The 27015-nt window shown below is 43.6% G+C and overlaps 3 protein-coding genes across 8 annotated transcripts in view; 1 reads left to right on the top strand and 2 right to left on the bottom strand.

Moving 5' to 3' along the window:
* The window catches only part of ADK (adenosine kinase), a 233151-nt gene extending 232279 nt beyond the window's left edge, over nt 1–872 (bottom strand). For both annotated transcript variants that reach the window (XM_088128731.1, XM_088128748.1), the window contains exon 1: nt 699–872. In XM_088128731.1, coding sequence (XP_087984857.1) covers nt 699–778 — 80 coding nt within the window. In that variant the 5' untranslated portion in view covers nt 779–872. The remainder of the gene's footprint in view (nt 1–698) is intronic.
* Nucleotides 828–18688, top strand: AP3M1 (adaptor related protein complex 3 subunit mu 1). 3 transcript variants are annotated; one of them, XM_088128720.1, is made up of 9 exons: nt 828–942; nt 7696–7971; nt 9239–9410; nt 10421–10558; nt 11573–11658; nt 13253–13386; nt 15431–15638; nt 16864–17008; nt 17834–18688. In XM_088128720.1, the coding sequence occupies exons 2-9, from the start codon at nt 7699–7701 to the stop codon at nt 17932–17934; spliced, it is 1257 nt and encodes a 418-aa protein (XP_087984846.1). In that variant the 5' UTR covers nt 828–942; nt 7696–7698; the 3' UTR covers nt 17935–18688. The 3 variants fall into 3 exon arrangements, with proteins under 3 accessions (XP_087984846.1, XP_007424959.1, XP_087984834.1); XM_007424897.4 differs by lacking the exon at nt 828–942 and adding an exon at nt 967–1246; XM_088128708.1 differs by lacking the exon at nt 828–942 and adding an exon at nt 1258–6741.
* A 2751-nt stretch (nt 18689–21439) lies between these two features.
* The window catches only part of VCL (vinculin), a 72404-nt gene continuing 66828 nt past the window's right edge, over nt 21440–27015 (bottom strand). For all 3 annotated transcript variants that reach the window (XM_007424894.3, XM_088128691.1, XM_007424896.3), the window contains 3 exons: nt 25221–25424; nt 24207–24311; nt 21440–23252 (listed from right to left, as the gene is read on the bottom strand). In XM_007424894.3, the coding sequence (XP_007424956.1) occupies nt 23106–23252; nt 24207–24311; nt 25221–25424 (456 nt within the window). In that variant the 3' untranslated portion in view covers nt 21440–23105. The remainder of the gene's footprint in view (nt 23253–24206; nt 24312–25220; nt 25425–27015) is intronic.

Here is a 27015-nt window from a genome sequence, read left to right as displayed (position 1 = left end):
CCAAGAGGAAGGCTGAGAACCGCAGGCCGGCAACATCTGGGACGCCTTCGTTCCCCACTCTGGCGTTTCTCCCAGCGTGGCCGGGCTCGTTCTCAAGGAGGCCGATCCGCCGCCCCCGCGTCCCTTGCAGGAAGGGCCAGGAGCAGAGCGCGGGCCGAGCCGCGGGAGGGGCGGCCCGGCTGTCCCCAGGGTCGCGGTGGGGAATTTGCGTGACGCCACGTTTTCCTTCCAGCCAAGCGGGAGCGGGGCTCGTCGGGAGGGCGCGCGGAATGAGTCGCCGCCTGCGCCGGCGAAGCGCATCCCGGCCCCGGCCGCGGAGAGGACCGCCGGGCGGCTTCGGGCGGCGGCGTGGCGCGGCGAGCCGGGCGCATCTCAGCCCGCAGGAGCTCCCGCGCCCGCCAGCTGTTCCCGCGGGGGCCGGCGCCGGCCGCACGTGGCGGGCAGGTGCGCCGCTCGCGCCCGGACTCCGCTCCCTGCCTGGCGGCTCCGGACGGAGGAGGCGGGCGCCCGGCCGGCGGGGAGTGCGCCGGGCTCCGAGCGGCCCGGCAACGTCGCCGGGGCAAGCCGGGCGCGCAGGAGGCGAGGCGAGGCGAGGCGGGCATGCAGGAGGCGAGGCGAGGGGAGGCGGGCGCCCCCAAGCCGGGCGGGTCGGCCGGCGGACCCGCGCTGCCCCGGCGCCTCCCCCCCGCGCGGCTTACCTGAGCGGCGCGGGCGGGCGGGCCGGCTCGTCCTGCAGCTTCGGCCTCTTGGCGCGCGGCTCCTCCGCTGCCATCTTCATGCTCGCGCCGAGAGACCCGGCTATTTTTGCAGGCGAGCGGGCGAGCCGCGCGCTTCCTTTCCTGGCGGCGGGGGGCGGGGCCGGCGGGGGCGAGCGGCGCCTGATCCCCGGACGGAGCGCGCGGCTGCTCGGCACGGAGGCGGGACGGGCCGGTCGCTGAGAAGGTCCTGCTTGGCCCGGCCGGCGGGCGGGCGGGCGCGGGGGAGCCGGGCCGCGCCGGGCGAGGCGAGGCGGGCTCTCTTGGCGCAGCCGCTCGGCGCTGCGAAGGCCGCCCGGGCCCGGCGGCGCGGCCGCTCCGCGGCTTTCCCCGCAGCGAGGGCGGCCGCCCGGCTCTCCCACGTTGCAGGCGGCGGGCCGAGGCGCCCGGGCGGGGCGGGGCCGGGCCGGGCCGGGCTTCGCAGCCATCTTTGGCCGCCGTGGCTGCCGCCGCCGCCGCCTTCTTCGCCCAGCGCGGCCCTCGCGGGGAAGGTAACTCGGGAGAGGGCCGGGGGGCGTGCGCCGGAGCCCCTGCGCGCTCCCCGCCGCCGGCTCGGCCGTGGGTGGTCGTTGGGGGCGCCTCACGCAGCCGCTGGGCTGGAAGTCCGGCCCGGCCCGCGTGTTGAGCGCGGGGCGTTGTATTTCAGGCTCGCTGTTGCGGGAAGGCAGTTGGGGAGTCCGGTCAGTGGGTGGTTGGTAAGCCGTGGTTAAACGGACCGTGGCTGAGTGTCGTCTGTAGCTTCGGACGCGTGGCTGAGTGTCGCCCCAGAAGAGCCTCCCAGCTTCGCCTTAAGCCCATGAGGGTTCAGGCTCCTTTGAGTTCCTTCGCTGAGTCGATGCAACTCACGAGCCACAGTGGTTGCGTTCCCACGACACAAACCAGGCCCTGCTGTGCAAATCCAGCCCCTGTGGTTAATCTCACGTGTTCTGGGAACTCTGGGCAGTTGAGGAGAAGGGGTTCAGCCCACTAATGGGAGATGGGTTGTGATGTCAGACGCCGGTTAATTAATTAAGACTTCTCAGTGAAAATGTGCAAGATTTGGCTGCTTTATTGTTCTGAGGATGTTTTTATCCTTCCTACTGAGAGGAAGCCAAGTCTGTCCTGAGGCGCTCCCAATCTAAAAATGTGCAATTGTGACTTGTGGTCAAACCATGGTTAAAAGAAGCAAGGCATAATGTAATGTGTGAACACTACTGTTATTTGGTTTCTCGTTGGGTTAGTGTTATATGACACCATATATGATGCTTGATGCATGAACTGGGCCTTAGCCCACCATAGTTGAACAGACTGCTTTAGAACCATATGTGAACTCAGGTAGTGGCTTGTTCATTTTAAACCATGATTTATTTAGGGAAGGGATTACTGAGTTAACAATGGTTGGCTGGGTTCACGCATATCACAGAGCCATAAGCCATGACTTACAAACCACAGTGTTGGGTCCATGCAACTTGCTCAGACATAGGCCTTCATAGCAGAGGAATAACTTTTAATTACAGAGTGCAGCAGCCAGTCAGGTAGACTGCTCCCACTCAGAGTCGCAGCACATGGGCAGAGGAAGCCCTGTTTTTCCTTAACTTCCCCCCGCCCCCAATCCCTGGGGGTCCTGTGCAGGAGATTTGGCCCAGCAAGCTGGCCCTGTGGAGACTCTGCAGTTGTGGTTTGTGGCTACTCCTGCACAGGCAGCGGTTTCTGAACGCTGCTCCTGGAGGCCACAATTCCAGGCTGTAGTTAAGGTGCTCCGCCTTAACAACAGTCTGAGGCCTGGAGGGACTCAGAGGAAACACTAAGCTTAACCTCCACCTGATTTGTTTACATGAGAAGCTAGCAGTGAGTGACCCTAGGGCTTCTGCCAGAACCATGGTGGTATCTCTGACCATGGTTGCTAAAAACTGAAGATCCAGCTTCCCACCATTTTGAGAGGGGAGGATTGAAAACCAGTGCATAAGCCTTAGAGTGGGCAGATCCTGATGGGAAAAACACAAACTCCTTAAAGTGCACCACCAGAGACTTGACTCAGCCACTTGTATGATTGTGGTCTTCAGCCACTCAACTTGAAGGGGGACCCTTCTAAGCCAGAGAAAAGCTATTGAGTCTTAATGCAGTTGGCCTAGCAGGATAAGCAACCCCAGGCTGAGTTTTTAGATTTATCTCCTAAACCATGATGTCAATACCCAGGCAAAGATCTCTTATAATGTTAAGTCCCTCATAATGATGGGCAGTAATGAGGTCTGCAAAATGGGGCCACACCAACCCCAGTGTCTCTTTCTCCTGAGTATCTTTCATCTCCTGTGCATGACTGGGAAATGAAATGTCACTAAGAAGGTGGGGGTGGGTTTGCCCCCTCTTCAATGCTCAGCTGCTACAACCAGTCAGGCCACCACATTTGTTTAAGGAATTTGTTTTTATGAAAGGATAAAGGGTAAAGCAAACCACAGTTTGCTGTCTCCTGGATCCTAGCTGGTTGTGAAAGGTCATGTCATGTGAAGAAACAGATTATCTGAGGTTCATACCAGACATGATTCAGCGTGATAGGGGAACTGGGCCAATGTGCACTTGGGTGATTTGGAATGCATCAGGATAAGGAAAAAGCAATGTTCCTCTCCTAGACTTTGGCAGGAGTGGGGACATGTAGAGCTCAAGCATTGGCACTGTACTAAGAGGACTCCATATGAAGAAAGTGAATGCTGGACCCTTGGAAAGTCTCAGCTATTCTATAAGAAGCCAGAGTCTTATCCAACATAGATATGGGAAGTCCAGATCGTTTTAGCCATTATTAGTTTCCCTCTTGGATGAGCTGCGGTGGCTGGGTTCACACAATCGGCTGAGCCAGGATCAGTCAAACCCTAAATAGGGCTTAATATGAGTGTGTAAATCAAGCTATTTTTTCAGCAGATTCTGTAAGAGAAAGGAAGCAAATGCTGGAGACTACAGTTACAGTCTGCTTCTCTCTGGGGAGAGGTGTCACCTAGACAAGTAGGAATGGTACTTATCCCCACAGTTCATTTCTAATTGTGGTTGGGATCTAAATAAAAGTTAGATCCATGACATCTGAAATGAGTTTTTTTTAACACGGAACCCACCAGAAATCATTGTCATACCATAGATCATATTTTTCTTCATTGTCTGAGTCATGTGAGGTCAAAGATCCGATTATTTTGAATGCTGCCATGGCACTAAAATACTGACGTGAGGCATAGACCTTAATGTGTATTCCCATGGAATTCATCAATCTACTTTGAGCCAGAAAAATCAGGGTCCTGCCACTTTTGCTAGCACCACAGTTGAAAAGTGCAGGTTCTGATGATTTTGCACAGGTCACGCCTGTCACATTGATAGAACCATAACTAACCATGAATCTCTGTAGCTCAAAAGTATGTTTCTGAAGAATGGGTCATGTGGATTTTTACAGAGAATCCCTCTGAAATGGCCTTTGAAAGGCAGATGGTGTTTATACCCATTGGTTATACAAAGAAGATCCCTGATCCAGTTAATCAGTGTGATGTCCTGGCACAAGTAATCACTGATCCTTGTAATTATTTTGCAACCAAATCTGAAACTGCAGACCGTATTGGTTGCAGAAGGAGCCATAAAATTCACAACTCCTGTACTTCATAGAGCCATTATAGCATGAACTGATGGGTCCATGTATTTGGATCGTCAGAAGCTTCTTGTTTTATTGCTTGATTTAGTTACATATATTTTTTACCCTGCATTTTTTTATACAATTCAGAGCAAACCACACCATCACTGGATCCTATTCTTTATGGTGAATTGCAGTAGAAAAATACAGATTTCAATGTCACAGAATCTCTGGATTTGTACTGGAGAATATCTCAATAGACCACAGGAAAGCCATGGTTGCAATGATTCTGCACCACTATTGCACAGATCCATGTATATAAGGTCACATCGTATGAGATGGGTGTGATTGATTCAGATAGATTCCTTCAAAACCACTAGAACACCCACCATGCGTCTATTGGTGGGTGGGTGTTAATTGTGCACTGGAAATGCAGAAACATTCAGGATACAAATCTTTTTGGGTCTGTGGGATATCCAATCAGGCTGAAGAAGAGGAGGGGGAGAAGCAGAGGTTGAGTGCTTTGAACCTGAGAGAGTAAGGGCATACTTGTATGGAAGCATGGTGGGCTTGTTAAGTTAATGGGCACCAGTCGTGAGCTAAGCACATCAGAATGTCAGTTGAAATTATCTGAGCAAATGGTTGCTCTGTGTTGGAAACCCGGGTTGTTAGCTTTCCAGGGTCTTTGACCAGCTACTGCCATCTGCTTGATTTCTGACCTGGCAAAGGACTGTAGGCTGAATTTGGGTTATCCTCTTGTTTATTCTTTGTAGGAGACAGATTGCTAGGTTGTAAACTTGGGACTTTCTGCTTTACTTCTGTAACCCCAGAATGGCCAACCTGCTTGCTGTTTATCTGAGAACTGCTTTTGAATAAGCCAAAGTTTGGTCCTGTGACTTTTGAAAAATATTAGTTTGTGAGGGGCCATTTTTAGGACAGGTCTGGTGCCTCGTCCAGGTCTTGTCTGCTTCTAATCTGCTTCTGAACAGGAGTTTGTACAAAAACTTTTCTAACTACTTTGGTCAAAGATGAATGCCTGTCATCACTCCTTGGAATACATCTGGTAGTATCTCCTTTCTTACTGGGAAAAAATTATGTAAGCCCTTCGAACCTGTGCTTGTAACCATGCTAAAAACAATGGGGGTGAGTTCACACAGCCTGCTAGGTTGAAATGTTATTGACTGGACCCAGATGCTCCAGTTAGATGATGGTTTATAGTTTAGCATTTTATGCAAACCCAGGTCTTGGATTGATTTAGTAGTCTATAGGGTCAGTCCATCACAGGTCAGTGTTTTGTGTTGGTAAATATTTTATTAACAGCCCCAGTTTTAAAAACATAGCAGTACAACAGTATAACAGATATCAGATATAAAACAATAATAAACTTGTGAACCTGAAACTATTAGTGTAAAGGAAAGGCACCAGGTAGCTTGTGTGAGCCACGGCTATTGTCAAGAATTTGGTAAATGTTTTGGAAATAGTTGAGGTTTGATTGCGCAGGAAAAAAGTAATGATCTGCTCAGAAGAACAATTAAGATTTAAAAAGAAATACTGCTGTATCTGCCAATTGTCTCTCTAATAGGTAACTGGCCAAATATAACTGAATTAAAGAATATTTTGCTTTCCTTTTTAAAAAATTGCTTCTATTAATTGAATACAAAAACCAAAGGATAAATATTACATACAGTTATGAAGAAAAAAACAAATTCCATGCAGAGCATATGCATATTTATAGATACATACATAAAAATTCTGTGTAAGTGGATGGTAACCACATTTCACTATAATCATCCATTGCTAATCTGTCTTGATCCCCATTCATTTGAAAGTTGCTAATAACACCACCTCTGCAGATCATTTGAGCAACAGTGCTATATGTTTATCTTTCCACTGTTGAAGAATAAGTTTTTTAGCTATAATAAGAGCATGGAGAATCCATTTTCTATGCCCAAATGTCAGTTTCCATGCAATAGGAATGTAGGGTCCTTTTCTGCTTCTTAAAAAAAAAAAATGGGAAGAAAAATTGTAATACAAGCAGTATTCATTTCATATGACTCACAACTGATCTAAATTCACTTTGCTATTTAAAGAAAATACAGTTTTGCTGTATGGTTTATTCATAAAATTATATTTGGTATATTCAGTCAGTAAATGTAATTACTGCCCAATGAATTATAGTTTTACTTTAAACAATATAGTCCATACAGATAGTCCTCAACTTAACAATGACAATTGGGACCAGAATTTCCATTGCTAAGTGATGTGGTAACAAAGCACGACCACATCACTTAGTGACGGCAATCCCTGCAGTCCCAGTTGCTGTCATTAACTGAATCCCATGGTCATTAGATGAGGCAAAGTCAGGGGAAGCTGGCAGGAAGTTGCAAGTCCCAGGCCAGCAGGCAGGTAAGTGGCTACAGCCGGGGGGGGGGGGGAAGGGGTGTGGGGGAGGGTTGGGGAGGATACGAGGTGTGCGAGAGGCACCATGTGGGTTGGGGTGGGTGCATGAGAGGTGCCGTGAGGTTTGGGGAGAGGGGGTGCACAAGTGGCCAGCGCAGTGTAAATGAAGAGGGGCTGGGGAGGGTGCAGGGTTACTTACTCCAACAACTTACAACGTTCCCTACCACCTTCCCCCTTGACTTTCTGGGGAAGCCAGCAGGGAAGGGTGCAAATGGTGATCATGGGATGCTTGGCAACCAGTCGTAAGTGCAAATAGGTTGCCAAGTGCCCAGATTGCAATCATGTGAACACGGGGATGCTGGGATGGCTGTAACTCCAAGGATCAGTCATAACCACCATTCATTCAGCACCATCATAACTTCAGATAGTCATAAGTCAAGGACTACCTGTAATTTTACTAATTGAATTTACTTAAAAATATTGTAATTTTTATTGCAAACAGAAGTGTCACTTGCTGAACTTCAAAGATCTTTTAAGGCTATTTTAATAATTTATATTTAGGTTTCTTGAGTCTATTATGTCAAAACTATTTCACAGAAAATGCTTAATTTCAAAGTATATGTTCTATTGTTGACCTTCCATCTAAACTACAGCCAGTGGTCTAGTTCACACACAGCGCAGAATTTACTGTTGGAGTTTGGTTCGTTTTTAGCATAATGTATGAGCTCATCGTTGTGGTTTCCTGCTCTGTGCAAACAAGGCCCATATAGATCCTTCAGCAAATCATGGATTTAAAAATCTGAGTTAGCATTGTGTGTTAATTCAGATGGGGCGGGGGGAATTGCTTAAGTTGTGTCTTCCAGTTTCCAAAGAATTATTGTAAGGAAGCAGGGGGTGTGAGATCTAAAGCACAAAATGGTTTAATTTTATATTAATACATGTGCATGTGTCCTCCAACAGAAAATGATCCACAGTCTGTTTCTTATAAACTCTTCTGGTGACATATTCTTGGAGAAGCACTGGAAGAGTGTTGTCTGCCAATCTGTGTGTGATTATTTCTTTGAAGCTCAGGAGAGGGCTGCAGATGTGGAAAATGTGCCTCCCGTCATTCCCACACCTCACCACTTCCTCATCAGCATCTACCGAGATAAAATCTTTTTTGTGTCTGTCATACAGACTGAAGTGCCACCTCTTTTTGTCATTGAATTCCTCCATCGGGTAGCAGATACTTTCCAGGTTGGTGTGCAGAACAGTTGCATGAATTCAGAGGAGAAATGCATTTTATTTCATCTGTGGGTGCCTAGTCTCTGGACCATTTCCACATATCAGTCAGTTGTAGTGATTACGGTATTTTTTCCTGAATAAGAATTCCTGCTTTTAAGAATATGTTCCAAAAAATTAATTATGGATGAGCAGAACACAGTATGAATTCAGTTGGGTTATAAAGTACTAGTCACATTTAGAAAAGCCATTAAGAGTTTGGGTTTTTGTAACTAATTAAGTACTGAAATAGAATTGAAATTTGCAGGACGGAACATCTATCTATAACTCTGTCTTGAGGAACACAGATTTCATTATGCTTTGTTGACAGCAGATCTCCAGAATGAGAGTCATGGATGAGAGGCATTTACGTCACCAAATCCATTCTTGCTGTCCTATTAAAACTCTTGGTTCCATTCTTTGCAATAAGGGAAATTTAACAAATTGGGGGCGGGGGGGCAGGAATGGTAGAATATCAAGAAGGTTTAGGGTCTTTCAGACCCTCTGCTCCATATAAGCAGCCCAGTGCAGTCCCTCGTTTTCAATTTTCCGAAAATGGAATTTCCCAACATCACAAAGAACCAGTGTTTTAGTGTTAGGTTTCTCCCTTCCAGAAAAGCATGCCAAATTATTTTAGTGTTATTTGCTGAACGTAAGCCAAACAGATTTCAGGTCTATTTAGGGAGGTAGAAATTTTTCCACTAAAATTGTTTCTTTAAAAGCTGCATTGCTGACTGATCCTAGGGTAACTAGCAGATGGAAATTGGTCAGAATGCACGTAGATGAGGAGGTTTACAGATATGCATTGGGCTTTTATGCTTCCTTAATTTTTAAATAAAAGTTTGGAGCAACTTTAGGCTTAGCCAGACAATGCAATGGAATCTGTGAGTGTCCCCATAGCTACAGGTGGATGTAAACTCTTACTTTTGCAGCACTTAGCTGTGATTAAAGGGGTTGTGTAAGTTTGTTGTGACTGACTGCGCATCAGGATACATACAATTTCTGTCCATGGAAGCTAGATCCCTACTGAACATGTGTCTAAAATAATTCTGTTCTTCGACTTCTGATGAAGAACCTGTCTGGTTCAGGCAGCTTAGAAACTATGGAAGAAATACATACTGTCTCAATAGATGAATGGATGTTAAGTTACAGGAACTGTCTTTCTAGCAGAAGCCTGTTTTTAGGTGCAGGAAGAGCTTTTAATTGGAATAAACTACCTCCTTCGTATTCTTTGTGGATTTAGGATTACTTCGGAGAGTGTTCTGAAACTGCCATTAAAGACAATGTTGTTATTGTGTACGAGCTTCTTGAAGAAATGCTGGACAATGGTTTTCCCCTGGCAACGGAATCCAATATCCTAAAGGAGCTCATTAAACCACCCACAATCCTGCGCTCGGTGGTCAATTCCATCACAGGTACCATGGCAGCTTCCCAGTGCTTCCAGCTAGTTTTGTAACTGTTAAAATGTCCAGAATTTCATATGTGGGTAAGCTTGCACTTTCCAAAATGGCAGGTGATATGAGCGAGGTTTGAGGGTTAGATATTGATTTGTTTGCTGTTCTTGTAAACCAGACCTAGAGCTGGCTGGTCCTTTGTTAAGATCAACTGGTGACCTAAGGAGTTCCTCCTCCATTACAGGATTTTTATCCAATGAGTGCTAAGTTTATTTACAACCTTTTAGAGAGACCGTGCAAAAGATTTTTTGAAAAGCAGTGTATGCTGTCTCATGATATCCTCAGATAAGTCCAAAAGATAGACAGGCCCTCCTTTTGCAAAGCTATATTGGTGTTTCTTTAGCCAGTATTCTTCTGTATTGGGACAACTTTGTCCAGCTCAAAGGATGCACCCCTTCCTAAGCCAAGGCACACACACAACATGCACTCACTGCCCCACATTATCAGCACATAGAGATACTGGGGCACCCATGGAAGATCTGCTGTTTTCTGCTGAAATCATCCCAAGAGAGGGAAAACAATTGGCTTAAAAATGACACTGGAAGGGTTTACATCTCTTGCTTTACCAATAAACCATCAGAGCACAATATGGTTTGGTGTGTGTTTGGTACATGTTCTGGATATTTACCCATGTAATTTTCCTTGTGTGTGTGTACATTCCAAAATTAGGTACCTGTATCTACAAAAGACACACATCAGTCCCCTTGCTCCTTCCCCCCAGTAATCTTGAGTGGGTCATTGGAAAAGAGGGAGATACAGCCTCCCTACAACGTGCTATAGCCCTGCTTGAAGATAGCAGGTCTCCCACATTATCTGTGGGATATCCTTAAAAAAATGAGCATTATATTTGCAACATTTAATTCTAATTAGGCGGCTAGTTTCTGTAGCAAGCTGCTGCTGCCTTTTTTTTTTTTTCCTTTTTACAGAATGTTTGTTTTTACAGACTTCTCTGAACTCTTTCTATTTCCAAGGTAGCAGCAACGTGGGGGACACTCTTCCAACTGGCCAGCTGTCCAACATTCCCTGGCGAAGAGCAGGGGTGAAGTACACAAATAATGAAGCCTACTTTGATGTGATTGAAGAAATTGATGCCATCATAGACAAATCTGGTAAAGTGCTCTACAGACATACCTGTGAAAGAATGGAAGGGAAGAATAATAATGTCTTGGCTTAACTGATTCTTGCATGGGAAGGAAAATACACTTCCATGATATTGTGATGTACAGTGTTCAATAGTACCTTAGTAAAACTTGAATAGATGTCCTCAGACTCAAATGCAGACAGCAAAGCAGTGGTTCTTAAACTGGGGTAATTGGGGCATATCTGGGGGTAATGGAGCAATTTGTCATTGCATGTTTGTGAGTTGAGAATCCAGTTTGGGACTGCCACTGCAAGGTGAAACAACAGTCCGGGGTTTTTTTGGGGGGGGGGGTCAAGGAGTTTAAGAACTGCTACAGTAAAGATAAGGCTGAAAAGGAATGGTTGTCCTAAGGCTAGTTAGGAGCCAATCTGCATTGGCTCAGGTCATTCACAGCAGAGAAATTTGCAAAAGGCAGCTGACTTTTTAGTGGTGGCCCCTGATTCTGGAATGCTCTCCTCAGGTAGTGGATTTTCCAGCTGTTCTATGATAGAAAAAGGCATTTTTATTTTCTGGGGCATTTTAATCCATTAATGCATTAGGATTAAACATCCATTGTTTTGAAACTTTGAACAACTTGTGACTGCTCCTTTTATTATTAACCTTACTATGTGTTTCAACTATTGTTCTTAATTTTTAGTTTGCAATTTTAGGGTTTGTTCTGCAAGGCCAATATGCAAATTGTAAAAAGAAATAAAAGTAAATACCTTACATAGAGTTGTTTCTGGAGGAAGAGTTTGAAAAGAGTTGCGTTAGCTGTTGTAGCTCATCCCCTGACGGAGTTCTGTAATACATAATTCAGTTAACGTGATGAGTAGGGAAATGTAGTCCTCCAGCATCCCACAGCTTTGGCCTGCTGTTTAGCAGCATCTGGAGGACCACAGACTCCCCCTTCCTGTCTGAAATACTGCAAATCACACTTTAAGGTCATCTGCTGACACTGTTGACAGCATGCTGCTAAATCAGCTCTCATTTATTTCTACAGGCTCCACGGTCTTTGCAGAAATCCAAGGTGTCATCGATGCTTGCATCAAGCTCTCAGGGATGCCAGATCTTTCCCTTTCTTTCATGGTAAATGGAGTTCCCACTGAAGGCCTTGCATGGTTAACTTAGGGAAATCGCCCATGTGTGATTTCCATCAAAGTCATCCTAATGGCCAGAGGGCAGAAGGTTTTGCTTTACTTCCATTCATGCATAAATTTCTCCACCCCAGGGCAATATTTCAGTCACTCCACATTTTTGGTCAGTTCAGCCATGAACTCCTGGGAATTCTTTCTTTGGCTTCCCTTGACTAGTCTGTGGCCATTGAAACTTGCATGCTGGAAGGGTTCATAAATCAGGTGGCTGCTCTCTTTGGGAGGGGCAAGGAGTTAGCACAGGAATAAATCCCAGTTGGTTTTACATGAGTGAATCTGGTTGGCTATGTGTATGTTTAATGATGGTGCAGTTGTTCCCCTGGGCACACACTCTGTATTCTCCCCAAAAAATAACCTATAGTCCTCTGTGTGGAGACAGGTAAAAGGGCATTCAGAATCTTTTGTGGGATCTCGCTCTTAGTCTACTCTTAGACTAAAAGTAGTTGAAGGTAGACCCCCCAAGTTGTACTTGAAAAAATGCCTTCTATTCTCAAGGAGAAAAGGAAACAGCAGTCCAGCAGACTACAAAATGGAAAGTTTTCAGTCCCACTCATTTCACTTAAGGCCTGTGGTCCAGGCATCTAAACCGGTCTCATTTGACAAGTAGAAGAGAAACCACCATCCTCCTAAGAAGATCCTCTTTCTGTCCTCCAAAGCCAGGGTCCCATTCAAGATCCTTGGCTCTTGTTTAGATTGGTGTGACTTTATTGTAGAAGAAGCTTTGGAGAATAATCCTAAATGTTTCTCATATTGCACCGCCTTGAAGTTGTGTCTTGCCTGCAACAGAAGGAGACCAGAGGCCACTACTAAACAAAATTTGTATCACATTGCATAGAGTCACAAGTTGTAGATACAAAAGTGGTCATAAAATAATAGTTGATAGGAATGAAGCCTTGAGGGAAGGAGGAGAAAATGAAGTAGCACCGTTACTTAAGCTAGTTTAAGAGGGATGTTCAGTCATAATGCCCTGACAAGGAGGGCAGAGTTTTAGACTTGGGACTGGGTGCTAAGCCAAGCTACTGCCTTGTCAGTGCTCTTCAGCATGTTTGTAGTCATGGCCTAAATAAAAATAAGTTTGAGGAATAGGGTAAGGTTGTTCATGCTGCTGGGCAAAAGTGATTATGAGAGAGATGAGCAGAGTTGTGTTTCTTTGCGAGTAAGCTCCTTTGCATATAAAAGGCCTTATTTTCCTTGAATTATATACACCAACATAAGGAAGTAAAAGTCTTATTATCACTTTGACTTTCCCACCATGAATGGAGAATCTGCAATGAGTGTTGCTCATATTTGAAGCCTCTGTATCAACAATCTCGATTTGCTGGAGTTCTGCTTGGGCTCAATCAGATGAAAGTACAAATTCCCTCTAAGCTTCATTCAGTCCATGAGATGGCAGGCACAACGTATGGGACAGGATTACAGGACAGACTAGCAGACATAATCCCATGTTAGCTTACTGCATATGTATACTGTTTCATTATGTCCCAAAATATTAGATTGTGGAGAAAAAGGTTTATTTTTGCTTCCTGTAGAACCCAAGACTCCTGGATGATGTTAGCTTTCACCCTTGCATTCGATTCAAGCGCTGGGAATCTGAAAGAGTCCTGTCCTTCATTCCTCCAGATGGAAACTTCAGACTGATTTCCTACAAAGTCAGCTCTCAAAAGTAAGTTTGTTGGAAGAGCCAGAGACAAATACATACAGGGCTCCTTTAAGGTTCAAAATGGTCCTGGGCAGAATGTTCATTGGAGCCCCTCCTTCCTTTCTTCCACAATGGAGCAATTTTTTAGCCATTGTTCTTTGGCTTTTTAGCCATTGTTCTTTGCCACTGAAGTCCATAGACCAGGAAACAGGTCTGTGAGGACATCCAAAACACTGAAATAACTTGAGGACTTTGTTTTAGCTCTCAGGCCTTAAATAAATAATGCTGAACTTTGAAATAATACTTTGGATGGAATTGTCTCTGAATATGGGACCATTGCTTTATTAATCCTCCCTCCCTAAAGATATGGAATATGTGCATTTATCTGGAGGGGCTAACTTTTGACTTAGTGTCACTTATGAACCTGTTGAGAAGAACACTCTCATTTCTTAGTCAATGCGTGCATATTCTAGAGCAACCATAGAAGAGCCGTAAGTGCCGAAGAAATGCCTGCAGATCTGCGATCCCAAACTAACAGAAGGTTTTTGCTATGAAAAAAGGAACCATGCTTTGGTGTTGAAATGTCTTTTGCTCATGGAACAAAATTTTAGTATACCAAAGCTTTGTTTTTTTCTTTTTGGTGCCTTTGAGTCAGTGTTGACTCTTGGCAACTGCTTGGACAGGTCCTTGGCAGCATTTTTGGAAGTGGTTTGCCTTTGCCTCCTTCCTAGGGCTGAGAAAGAGGGACTGATCCAAAGTCACCCATCCGGCTTCATGCCCAAAGCAGAACTAGAATTCGAGGCCTCCTGGTTTCTAGCCTGGTGTCTTTAACCACTACACCAAACTGGCTTTAAAGCTGCATTACACCAATGAAAATGTTGCACAAATTTGGCACACAACTGCAGTTCACAACTGTCAACTAAGGAGGTCATTTTGGTGAATTTTTGCTGACAAGGTTCTTTTTAGGGGTTGGGAATGGTTTACTGTTGATTTCTTTTGTTTGGAGGAAGTCTTCCTGGTGGCCACCTCCACCCCAGAATAAAAGTATGTACAGCAGCTGAGCTGAGAGAGCAGCCAGTAAGAGGATTTATCCTGTAGGTTTTCAGCAAGAAGGGGAGGAAGAAACTGAAGCTGCCCAGCTAAGGATTTTATTTGTTCCTCCCGAGTGGCTGATTTAGGACATGAGTCAATGCGTTTTACAAGTCCAGGTCTACCTTGTTCTGTAAGGGAGGAGAGAGGTTTTTCTGAACAGCAGCTTTAAATTTTGTTCTGCCCTAACTTGTTTGTGTTTCTACTTGAGCGTTCTGTTCAAGTAGAAAAACACAGCAGTCCTGTACAGGTAGTCCCCAGTTTAAGAACAAGTTCCATTCCCAAGGTCTGTCCTTAAGTCAAATTTGTATGTAAGCTGGAACAGTATTACTGTATAATACTGTATAAGCAGTATTATATAATAAACTCAAACCATTGTGTGTTTAACTTGAATCATTGTGTATTTAACTCAAATTTTGCTACAGTAGTCTCCGTTCTTAACTATGGGTCGCCCGTAAACCAGGCGTTCTTAACCCGGGGACTACCTGTCTCAGGTACAGGCAACCCAGTGGCCCTTTCTTTTACCGTATGATGTCTCTGATGGCTACAAGATTTGAAGCTTTGCAACAAAGCCTCCGTTAGTATTCAAGATAAGGAATAAAGGAAAATTCATTTCCTGGGGATCAGATATCGCAGTGATTGGTTCCGTGGGACATAAATCTCCTCTGGTTTTTGTTAATAGAGGCTGTGCCAGTTCCACCAGGTCATTTCGGGGGGAGGAATGAAGGATGGGGGCTCACCGGCAAGAAAGAATGAATGTAAGAAAATCAATCCAACCCACTGTAGATATTGATGGGATTTGAACACTGTTTGTAATGAGCTTGGAAGTTAGGGAGAGCCCATGAGTTAAGGAACCTTCTCATTGCAAATTTTAATTTCATGTAACTCCAGTATGTGTATACATTTTGAAAAACAATTGTTTAGTGTGTGATGCTTCCTGAATAGTTAGGGAATATACTTCTCATTGTTATTGTTTTAGCTTGGTGGCTATTCCAGTGTATGTGAAACATACAATTAGTTTCAAAGAGAATTCATCTTCTGGAAGATTTGATGTTACCATTGGACCTAAACAGAACATGGGGAAGACAGTTGAAGGAGTCATCATGACTGTTCATATGCCCAAAGCTGTACTCAATATGAGCCTGACACCGACGCAAGGCAATTACACATTTGATCCTGTCACTAAGGTGAGTCTTGTCCTTAAAACACTGCATCTGAGCATGAGTTCCCAAATTCCTTCCATGGATATGGTGGTGTCGGCAGAGGGCTCTGCTTTCCACCTTTCTTAAAATTAGGCCCTTTCATGTGATCACTTGGTTCTCCGTAGTTGCAACCTTCTGCCTTTTGAAGGGAACTCTGGAAACATTACAGAAGCCTCTGACTACAGTTTCACATCTTGCAGGACTACATTTCACATTGTGAAGTCTACAGTGAGATTAGTTAGAGTGGCAGAGAACGTGTTCCAAGCATGTAATCTTTGGAGAGTATTGTCTTATCCATTCATCCACAAGAACATATGCAATCTTCAGTGGAATGAATTCTTCATTAGTTGTACCTTTGAGGGGGAAATTCATTCAGTTCAGGTAGACCTCGCTTACTGACTGCCTCATTCAGTGACTGTTTGAAGTTACAGTGGTGCTGAAAAAATAATTTTATGGTCATTTATTACCTTTGCAGCGTCCCTCAGTCATGTGATCACCATTACAGTCAGTATGTGTTGTCCTGCGCCTGACCTGTTCTTCCCCTCCCCCCCTTGACAGAGTGGAGAGATTGGAGAGGAAGGGATTACGAGAGAGGAATCAGGCACACAATGTGGAATATACCTGGCTGTTTGCATTGCACGCTTGTGGCTGCCAGCGCCAGCATGTTGCTTTTGATGTGCATTCCCCATTGTGTGCCTGTTTACATTCTTGTAATCCCTTCCTCTCCAATGAACATATATGCAAACATTAATTCCCTTCTTGCTAATTATCCCAGCACCAGGATGAGCATTCCAAAGGGTGGGGGAGTGGGGAAAAGGAAAGCCCAGTTGCAGGCATGGAACTTCCCACTTCATGTCCGCTTCGCTTAATGACAGGTGCCGGTCCCAATTGTGGCTACTAAACGAGGACTACCTGTACAGAGCAGAATAAGCTACTTTAAAAGTAAAATCTATGAATAGATTTAAAGCTGGGTATGTGGAAATAGAGCAAGAGCAATGACATATTTATATATATTAGGATATTTAGGAATATATGTGCATAAGCACAATACAAGCAAGGGATTCAGAATTTGCTGGAAGGAATGTCTTAGGCTAGTTGTGTTTCTGTGATTTCTTCATAACATTGCTGTTAGGAGTTGGAAGACACAGTAGAGTGAAATACGACCAGAGTTTAGAAAAGCACTTCGTAAATCTTTTTGGTGGTTATTTAGGTGTTAACGTGGGATGTTGGCAAAATCACCCCTCAGAAGCTGCCTACTCTTAAAGGAATGGTGAATTTGCAGTCTGGAGCTCCGAAGCCAGAGGAAAACCCAAATTTGAATGTTCAGTTCAAGATCCAACAGTTGGCTATTTCTGGTAAGACAAGCCGGGAACCTTGGGTTTTGCAGAACATAGGTTTTCTACCCAGATTTCAGGTTGCAGTGCATTGAGAGACTTTGATATAAATTCCATACTGGGTGACTTGGTATAATAAAGTAAATAAGATTACATGATGCAAACATCCTGAATTCCAGAGCTGTTTTAGAAACTGAAAAGTAACTGAGAAAAAGTTCACAACAGCCTTAGCTTTCAACCCAGCTATTCTCTACATGCATAGTTGTTTGATACTGTGCATAGATAAATTTCCCCACCCATTACAAAACACAAACCCTCTTTTTATTTCTTGTCTGTCACTGACTGATATTTCAGTCATGTAGAACCTGCAGCAGAATGTTATAGTATACATCCACCCTTTCAGAGTTTTTCTGATAGAGTGCCAAGTGTTGAAACACCCAAGATTATGGTAGACTCGCCTTTCTTGGATATGTTTCAGGAGAAGCTAGACAGCTGTCAACCTGGGTCGCTTTAACTCAGACTCATACACTGAGTAAGGGTTGATGTTCTCAGTGGTCTTGATGTTGAACCTGGCCTCTTCAGCTCTGGGATCCTTGGCCTTCCTCTGGGGTCCTAAAGTGTTCCTTTTTTCTCTCTCTATCTCGCAGCCTTCATTCAATGTTTTGTGGCAGCTTAAGGTAGATGAGCAAGCTTAATCTTCATTGGGAAAATAATGTTGTATTCTCCATCAAGGGGCAGGGGAATTAAAAATGATCTTAGCTTCATTCCATTGTTCTAATTCTTCCACAATTTCCTAAAATACTCCGTTCTGAGGGGTTTTTAAAAATTTTTATTTATTTATTTCAGGACTGAAAGTAAACCGCCTTGACATGTATGGAGAAAAATACAAACCATTTAAAGGTGTGAAGTACATTACAAAGGCAGGGAAGTTCCAAGTACGAACATGAAGCTTAAGAATTCTGCTTTCCTGGCAGATGGATGATGTGTGTGTGTGTATGTGTGTGCGTGCACACACATGCGTGTTCCAGCCTCAGAGAAAAATGAGCATTACTTACTTAAATTCCTCTTAAATGCCAATTTCAGCCATTCCTCTGAATATATCCATTCCATGCCCTACTGATTTTCACATATACTAATAGTTAAATTGGTGTTTTTCTACGTGGCTTTCAAAGATAAATGTTCTATAAGTAGGATTGGTTGTTCTGGGGGAGTTTGTGGATCTCAGCTTGTGGCTACCCCCGGGGCTGTCCTTTGAACCGGCTAACCCTGAACCCTGCCAAGCAAACCACCAAAGCACAAGAAGCAGCATACGAGTTGGGCAGAAAGGAAGCCCCATTTTGGATAACGCAGAAAGAAAGAAGTAACGCAATAAGCAACCTGTTACCGAAAACGAATCTCTGAGAATTTTTTTAATGGAACGAAAAAGCCTTTTTCTGCAGGATTTACAGTGCCCTGCCTTTTTAATCAGAACCGCCTTACCAGCTTGGGAATTCAGCAGACAATCTGCAGCCAATGTTAGATGTTTCCAGAATTTGCTTTGAAAATGAATGAATGAATGAATGGGAGTATGGGGCCTGATTTTTTTCAACTACTTGTGCGTTACAGACGTCCCACCTTGCACCCTTTATTGTTTGTGCCATTCATAGCTCCTCTGAGGTGGTGCTGCTTGTTTCTAGTGAAATAAAAGGGAACACAGCTGTACCAGCTTCACTTGGGCAACTTAATTTCCAGACACCGCCGTACTGGGAAGTGTCCCAGCGTCCCAAGGGCAAGATGGAGTTTCTATATTATTTTTAAAATGTTGATGATAGCAACGTCGTTACCTCCTTTCAGATAAGTTGGTATAAGAACCTGAGTGAAATGTGAGCCTTTACACAACAGTTCTTGAAGGGGAAAGCAGTGCTCATCGCAGAACCAAATTATTTATTTATGGAAAAAAACATCGCTATGAGGAAATGTACTTAGTGATTGTATTTATATACAGTGCATTTGGAAAGTATTCAGACCCCCTTCACTTTTTTCAATTTTGTTATGTTGCAGCCTGATACTACAATCGTTCAAATTCATTTTTTTTCTCGTTAATCTACACTCAGTACCCCATAATGACAAAGTGAAAACAGAATTTTAGAAATGTCTGTAAATTTATTAAAAAGAAAAAACTGAAATATCACATGTACTTAAATATTCAGACCCTTTACTCAGTACTTTGTTGAAGCACCTTTTGCAGCAATTACAGCCTCGAGTCTTTTTCGGTATGACGTGACAAGCTTTGCACACCTGGATTGGGGGATTTTCTGCCATTCTTCTTTGCAAATCCTCTCAAGCTTAATCAGGTTGGATGGGGACCGTCATTCCAGGTTTCTCCAGAGATGTTCAATAGGGCTCAAGTTAGGACTCTGGCTGGACCATTCTAGGACATTCACAGAGTTGTCCCTAAGCCATTCCTGTGTTGGCTGTGTGCTTAGGTTCGTTGTCATGTTGGAAGGTGAACCTTCAGCCCAGTCTGAGGTCCTGAGCGCTGTGGAACAGGTTTTCATTGAGGATATCTCTCTACTCTGCTCCATTCAGCTTTCCCTCAACCCTGACCAGTCTCCCAGTCCCTACTGCTGTAAAACACCCCCACAGCATGATGCTGCCACCACCATGCTTCACTGTTGGGATGGTATTGGGCAGGTGATGAGCGGTACCTGGTTTCCTCCAGACATAACGTTTAGAATTGAGGCCAAACAGTTCAATCTTGGTTTCATCAGACCAGAGAATCTTCTTCCTCACAGTCAGAGAGTCCTCCAGGTACTTCTTTGCAAATCCCAAGTGGGTTTTCATGTGTTTTGCACTGAGGAGAGGCTTCCGTCTAGCCACTCTGCCATAAAGCCCAGATTGGTGGAGGGCTGCAGTGATGGTTGTCCTTCTGGAACCTTGTCCCATCTCCACACAGGATCTCTGGAGCTCAGTCAGAGTGACCATCGGGTTCTTGGTCACCTCTGTTACTGAGGATCTTCTTCCCTGATTGCTCAGTTTGGCCAGGCGACCAGCTCTTGGAAGAGTCCTGGTTATGCCAAGCTGCTTCCACTTGAGAATGATGGAGGCCACTGTGCTCTTGGGAACCTTCAGTGGAGCAGAAATTTTTTTGTAGCCTTCCCCAGATCTGTGCCTTGCAGTAATCCTGTCTCTGAGCTCTGCAGGCAGTTCCTTTGACCTCATGGCTTTTGCTCTGATACAGTATGCATTGTCAGCTGTGATGCCTTCTATAGAGAGGTGTGCGCCTTTCCAAATCGTGTCCAATCAACTTAATTTACCGCAGGTAGACTCTAATCAAGGTGTAGAAACAGCTCAGCAACTATCAAGAGAAATGGGAGGGCACCTGAGCTAAATTTCAAGTGCTGTTGCAAAGGGTCTGAATACTTATACCAATGTGATATTTCAGTTTTTTAATAAATTTACAGACATTTCTAAAATTCTGTTTTCACTTTGTCGTCATGGAGTACTGAGTGTAAATTAATGAGGGGAAAAAATTAATTTGAACGACTGTAGTATCAGGCTGCAACATAACAAAATTGAAAAAAGTGAAGGGGGTCTGAATACTTTCCGAATGCACTGTATTGTCTGAGGTCATTTTATCACCACAGCAACCATTGTATGACCTAGACTGGACAGAGACCCAAAATCTCACAAGTTCCATAGTTAAATGGGGACTTGAAATGAGGCAGAGGAAAATACAGATAGTTCTCACCTTAGCAACCATTCATGTGACAACAGTTCAAAGTTACGATAGCCTCAGAAAAAGTGCTTTACAACCTGTACTCACCCCCCCATCCCCACGGTCAAGTGACCACAATTTGTGACCTTTTTTATGACAGTTGTTAAGCATATCACGTGGACATTAAGCAAATCGTGGCTAAGTGAATTCTGGCAAATGTCCATTGGGGAAGCTGGATTCACTTAATGACCATGTGATTCACTTAACGACTTGCAAACATAAAATTGAGTCCAGTCATGTGACTTGCTTAATGACCAATTTTCCAGTTCCTATGGTCATTAAGCAAGGACTACCTATTGTTTAGTCTTTTCTATTTCTGACCCTATTCACATTTGAATCTAGCACAGTCCCAGTGTGATCAGTACTACTGGAGAAGATTAATTCTTCTAAGGAAGCAGAACTCATTCCTCCATAATCATGGGACAGAATTTAAAGATTTCATGTTCTGAAACAAATGGTGTCAACTGTGACATGTTAGGTTCATGGTTCTATATGGTTAAATTACCTTTATTTTTTATTGTAACGGCAGGGAGAGTCATACTCTCTTAAAATTGTTATTTTAAGCCTCCAAAGGTAAACACAAATAGTCCCCATCCTTTCGTTATTATTTACAGCCAACTAATCTTATAGATGAGATAGTGAAAATGTATATGGGGTCAGTTAAAATATTATCATGAAAAATAATCCACCAGAAGTATTTTATAGAAATGCATTTTTATTTTATTTGACCAGAACAGAGAAAGTTGAAAATATTAGCATATACAACAACATTCTGGTTTACAAACAAAAGTAGTGGCAAAATGCTCCTGACATTCAAGTTTGCTTGATTGTAAATCTGATGGACAGGAGTGTTTAGGAAAGCATAATTGCATAAGGTGTAGAGGATATTAATGTCTACAAAGTTTTGAGTTTAGTAAATATTCTGAAGAACTATCCAAGTCAAATAAGATTCAAAGCTTTCCTTCAAACATCCTTTAACAAAAACTAGTCTTTGGTATAAACCATTATGTACTTAAAGGCATTAATAATATTGCATTAATACAAAGTCAAGCTATTAAATGGTAGTGATTTAAGAAGCTCACACTTGAAAGGCTGAAATATGAGGTGGTAAAAGGCCTTCCAGAAAAGGCGCCAGGAAGGCCATTTAAAATCTCCTCTTCCTACTCAGTTCACACAGACTGAAAAGGCAAGACGAGGTAAGGTCACCTGTCCTCTTACCTTCTGTGACAGCTACTGTTGCCAAGATCCTACATGGCAACTGTGAGTACCTTGTAGTCAAGAAAGAGTGAGGAACCAGCTTCCCTGGATCTCAGCAGTTGAAGAGAAGGCTTGAAAAGGTAATTCCTTTTGAATTGCACCAAGGAAGAGAAGACAACACTAAAGTTGTAAGAAAAGTGAATAGGTAAACAAGGGCCGCCAAACCCTTAACGCAGAGGGCTACGTGCCAGAATCCTATAAAAAGAGCATGTAGCACCAGTAGCTCTGTTTTCTGGGTGGATGCACAAGCCGTTCATAAGGGAGCAGATTCAAACAATAGCAGCTGGATTTGCGTGTGGCACCAGTGTTTTCATGGTAATGCTTCATAAAGCCTGAAGTGAGAATTATTTCTGAAACCCCATGAAAGATTTTACTATCGTACCTTCAACACTTTTCCTCTAGTTTAGCAAAAGAGACAAACCCATTCTACTGTTGACTCAGATTGTGGTGGCCAGCCTAACTAAGAAAATGTTATCTCCTAGCTCTGTCCTAGATCAAAGTGCTGAAGGAATTTGGCAGCTATGGGAGAATTCATCCCAAGTGTTATTGTTTAGATCGCCATTATCGCCATTAGCCAGAAGAATTAGCAGCAGCAACTTTGGATTACTAAACTTACTCCCTTCTGCCAAAAGAATGATGCTTTTCGATTTGGAGAGGATGGAATTATTCAATTTAGTATCTTCTCATCAAAAAATGTAAAAGAGCAAAACACTGAAAATCTGAACTACTCCTGATTGTCCCTCACAATTAACAGCTGAGCAAACAAAGATGACCCAGAGTTTCAAATGATGCTACAGCAAAATACTCATTGCTGTTTTGCATAGAAAACACTAGTGTATACAATCATGGCAGAGGTAGGAGGGAAGGAGAATGGGTTGAGATAGTGTTTCTAAAAAGAATTAAAAAAAAAACTCAAAAGCAAGAGAGGGAAAAAGTCATTCTGGAAATGAGCCGGTGAGATTAGATACCCAAAGCAGCCCAGCGCATTATTAAAACCCTTCAGATGGGGCTTCAGGAGACTCACGTCAACTTTGGCAGCACCTTCAGGTGGTCTGCAGAACAGGGACTTTTGTGGAAAAAAAAAGCTTAGGGACGGGCACTGCTCTACTGGTACCATGGTGTCTTTCTGACCCAGCGCAGAGTGAATCCAGCATCTGTCCGAATCTTAATCGATGCTGCTTCAGCTTCTCGGACAGTTTCCTTGACAGACTGCATGAGGTTCTGCGCGTTGTGGACCAACATCTCTGTGGCCTGGAGGAGAGAGAACCATTTAAAAACTGATTTTCGGAAAGCAAAATGGACATTTTCAAATGATAAGTTGCTTAGAACAGTGTTTCTCAAGCTTGGCAACTTTAAGACATGTGGACTTCAACTCCCAGAATTCCCCAGCCAGCATGCTGGTTGGGAATTGAAGTCCACATGTCTTAAAGTTGCCAAGTTTGAGAAACATTCCCTTAGCATCTTTTTTTAAAACAGGAGGCTGGCTTGGCAGAACTCCCATCTGTGGTAATCTAATCTGAGCCACCAGAATAGCAGCATTTCTTGCTAACACGTAAACAACTTCCTCTTGATTACGGGACTGAAGCTGTGTGTTTACAGTCAAGGCAGTTTAAAAATGAAATCTGAGAGGATCAGTAATAAGGAAGGTCTGGGTTTATTATCCCCACCCTGACAACATCCATCTCTCTCTAAGGTGTCAAACCTGCAGAATTAACCTTGTTGAAGCATAAGCAACTGCGCGGCTGAAACCTTTTCTAAAGAATTTTTTTCCCCCACCAGATGGTGCTAGTGAATAAATTCAAACTCAGGCATTTTTCATCCTTGAAAAAAGGGGCTGCTTTTCTATCATAAGCCAGATTTGATTGTAGCTACATAACACAGCCAAAACCAGGGAGCTGCCTATCTTCCATCCATGCTTCCTAACAACGGCAATGATAGACAATGAAACGTTTTGCCAGTTTGGTTTCTGACATTCATGCCTTTACAAAGTACACTTGAAAAAAAAATTAGGTATAATAAATGAAACAAACCTTGCTCTTCCACTTTCCCACCAATTAGAAGAGAAATAATCAGAAGGCTTGATGCTGCTAATTGAACATTTCACAATGGAGTATTTTCTACAGGACAGCAAAGCCACTTGCCTGTTCCCCAATGCCTGCAAATTTAAGCTAAACACACTTATCCGCTTCCAGTCAGGAGTATTACCTGTTCAGATTCCTCATCGCTGATGCTTGTCCGGCCCAACATGGTTGCTTTGACAGTGGACAGGATTTTCAGTTGGGTACTGATGGTTGGGATTCGCTCACAAACCTACACAAGCACAGAGTTGCACACTGGCTTTCATTATCACCTGGGCTATTTTTAAAAACAAAATTCTATCATGGCTTCTCCCTCAGGTGGTCTGCATTAAAAATAGCTAGGTATAAGCATAAACTACAAGCATAATTCTCGAAGAAAGTATTTAAAAACAGGTCAACTTTCTTTCCAGCAGGGGAAAACTCAGATTGCTGAAATTTTCGGAAAGGATTTCTCTATTCAGAGCATCACTCTACCTCAGTGTTTTGCAAACTTGGCAACTTTAAGATGCATGAACTTCAACGTCCAGAATGCTGGCTGGGGAATTCTGTGAGTTGAAGTCCACACATCTTAAAGTTGCCAAGTTTGAAAAGCACTGATGTAGATCCTTGGGGATCACTTGCTTCAAGGACTATCCTGAACCATTCAGTTGTGGCCTGTTTGTGGCAGTGAACCCTTAAAACGTTGACAAACAGTGGTGCAGAGGCACAAAATGTTCATGTCCAATTTCTGGGAGGGAAAATTCACCTGTTTGGCCTAGATTACATTCGTTGATGGGATTAGCTTAGACTGGGAGGAAGATAAGCTTGCAACACAGGCTGGTTGAGATGCAAGCTGGCTAAACAAAGTGACAGGTTTAGAGCCCCAAAGAGACCTTTTCATGCTGGCACTGCCATGTCCATTTAAGATTGCAATCTGGTCACCCAAAAGGAGCAACCATGACTTTAAAAAGTTGCAAAGGAATGAATCACAGGTGTTGACTGTGGCTAGATACGCCTTGCTCTGGTTGTACATCTATAGTCTTGCAGGTACGTTTCTCCTCCAGCCATTACCAGGCTCCAAGCCAAACCCACCCCTCCCCGCCAACAGGACCTTTCCAGCTAAAGACCTTCTCTGCCTTCCAAGCCAGGTTTCGTGGCCTACCTGCAAAAGGTTTGTTCGGATCCTCTTGTCTGTGCACTGCTTCGCCACCTCCTTAGCCAGCCGAGTCACTTCGTCAGAGGCTTTGGCGATGTCTTTGGCACACTGGATAAGAGCCCGTTTGTTTCCACTGCCACCCCTAACCAAACGGGACATCTCGGCCATCAGCAAGGCCATCCGCTTGGCAGCAGCGATGATGTCGTTGCCCTGGAAGAAAATGAGAGCAGCCATGAAAGCTGGGGATCTGTCTAGACGCCCCAGTGACAGCCACATCCTGTAAGCGGGGCAAAGAAGAGCAAGTCTGGGGCTGTGCGGCTGCTGCTCCACAAAGACCAGAGATTTTAACACAAAGGCCACGTGTGAAACACTCTCTCCCCCAGTCCTCAGTGAGAACAAGCTTCAACCGAGAGGTGGGGGAGTGGACGGACACACACACACACGTACACATTGTATATACATATTAGTAGTGTTGCCAAAGTGAAAGTGACTGAGTCTTAATGTTATAGTTAGGAATCCATCATTCAAATAAGGCGGCAAAAGGAATGTCTTAAAGCATCATGTTGTGACGGTGATTATTCTTAATATGTGAATAAGAAATCAGTTACACCATCAGTTAAATGGTGGGAACTGAATATTCTGAAAGGAGAAAAACACATGCAAAATGCTGTTATTTATGCCTTTTGATCAATTAGATTTAAAATGCATTTCCAGAGGTGATTTTTTTTTTTCAGTCAAAAAGGCAAGATGGTGCTAGGGGAAACTGATCATCGGATATAAAAACATCATCTGAATGCTTACTCTATATAAACCTATCCAGAACTCATCCATTAACTGGTTAATCCCTCGGCTAAAATTTCTTTCAATGAATAACTAGAAGAATCACCAGTTCTTCTACAAAACAAACTATTTTCCTCTTGGGGGAAATTAGGAAAGTCACTAATCCGTGTTTAAATGTCTTCAGAAACCAGGCCTGTTTTAAATCACTGTTATAATTAACCATAGTTTGCTGTTGCATTCAGACAAAATGAGAAACTATGATTACTTGAAAAAGGAATTTAAAACTTCCTCCTCCTCACAGTTGCATGATGGAGGATGGTGGAACAGAAAAGGTTAACAGCTTTTATGTTGATCTATTGTGCTAAACCAAGCTTCATCATGACATTAAAATGCAACCATTTTGTGAAGCTTTCAATGTTTAATCCAACCATTATCAGCCATTATTTTGCAAAAAGACTGCTTATGACAGGATTGCCATTCAAATGAAAATGTCCATAAGAATATTCAGGTCAGTGTAATTCTTACATTAGAAAGAAGGATGCGATATTTGTGAGAAGACAGATGAGTTAATACATTGAAGTACACATATGAAACTAGAAAAAGCAAAGGGTGTCCCATCTTCCGCATGCAGAATATGACTGTGCTGCATGTGCGTGGCGATTGTGCAACGAAAAAACAAAATGTGATGCTGTTCGGGGAAAGAAACGTGTGATCCCTACAGATGTGCCTCCAACAAAGCATCTTACATATCATGATACTCTGCACAGATGCAAAATTCTGCACAGATGCAAAACATTTCAGAGTTCACATTCTTGTTCAAGCACCTGTTAACACATTCATTTAAGTGTACAAATGAAACAAATGCAATGTAGCATACAGACTTGAGTACAAGCCAGAATGGAAAATATGGGTTTGTTGTTCTGCAATGCACTAAGCCAGTCCAAGTGCTATTGGCCAACTCCCAACCAAGAAAAATCATGCCTCCTCTTGATTGTTGGGAGAGGAGCAACCAAAACTCAAG

Source organism: Python bivittatus, unplaced genomic scaffold, assembly GCF_059951505.1.
Source record: "Python bivittatus isolate LINGU-HERP-01145 unplaced genomic scaffold, Pbiv_v1 ctg000050_np1212, whole genome shotgun sequence".
Lineage (NCBI taxonomy): Eukaryota > Metazoa > Chordata > Lepidosauria > Squamata > Pythonidae > Python > Python bivittatus.
Note: the sequence above shows the minus strand (reverse complement) of the source record. Positions and strands in the feature narration are given on the sequence as shown.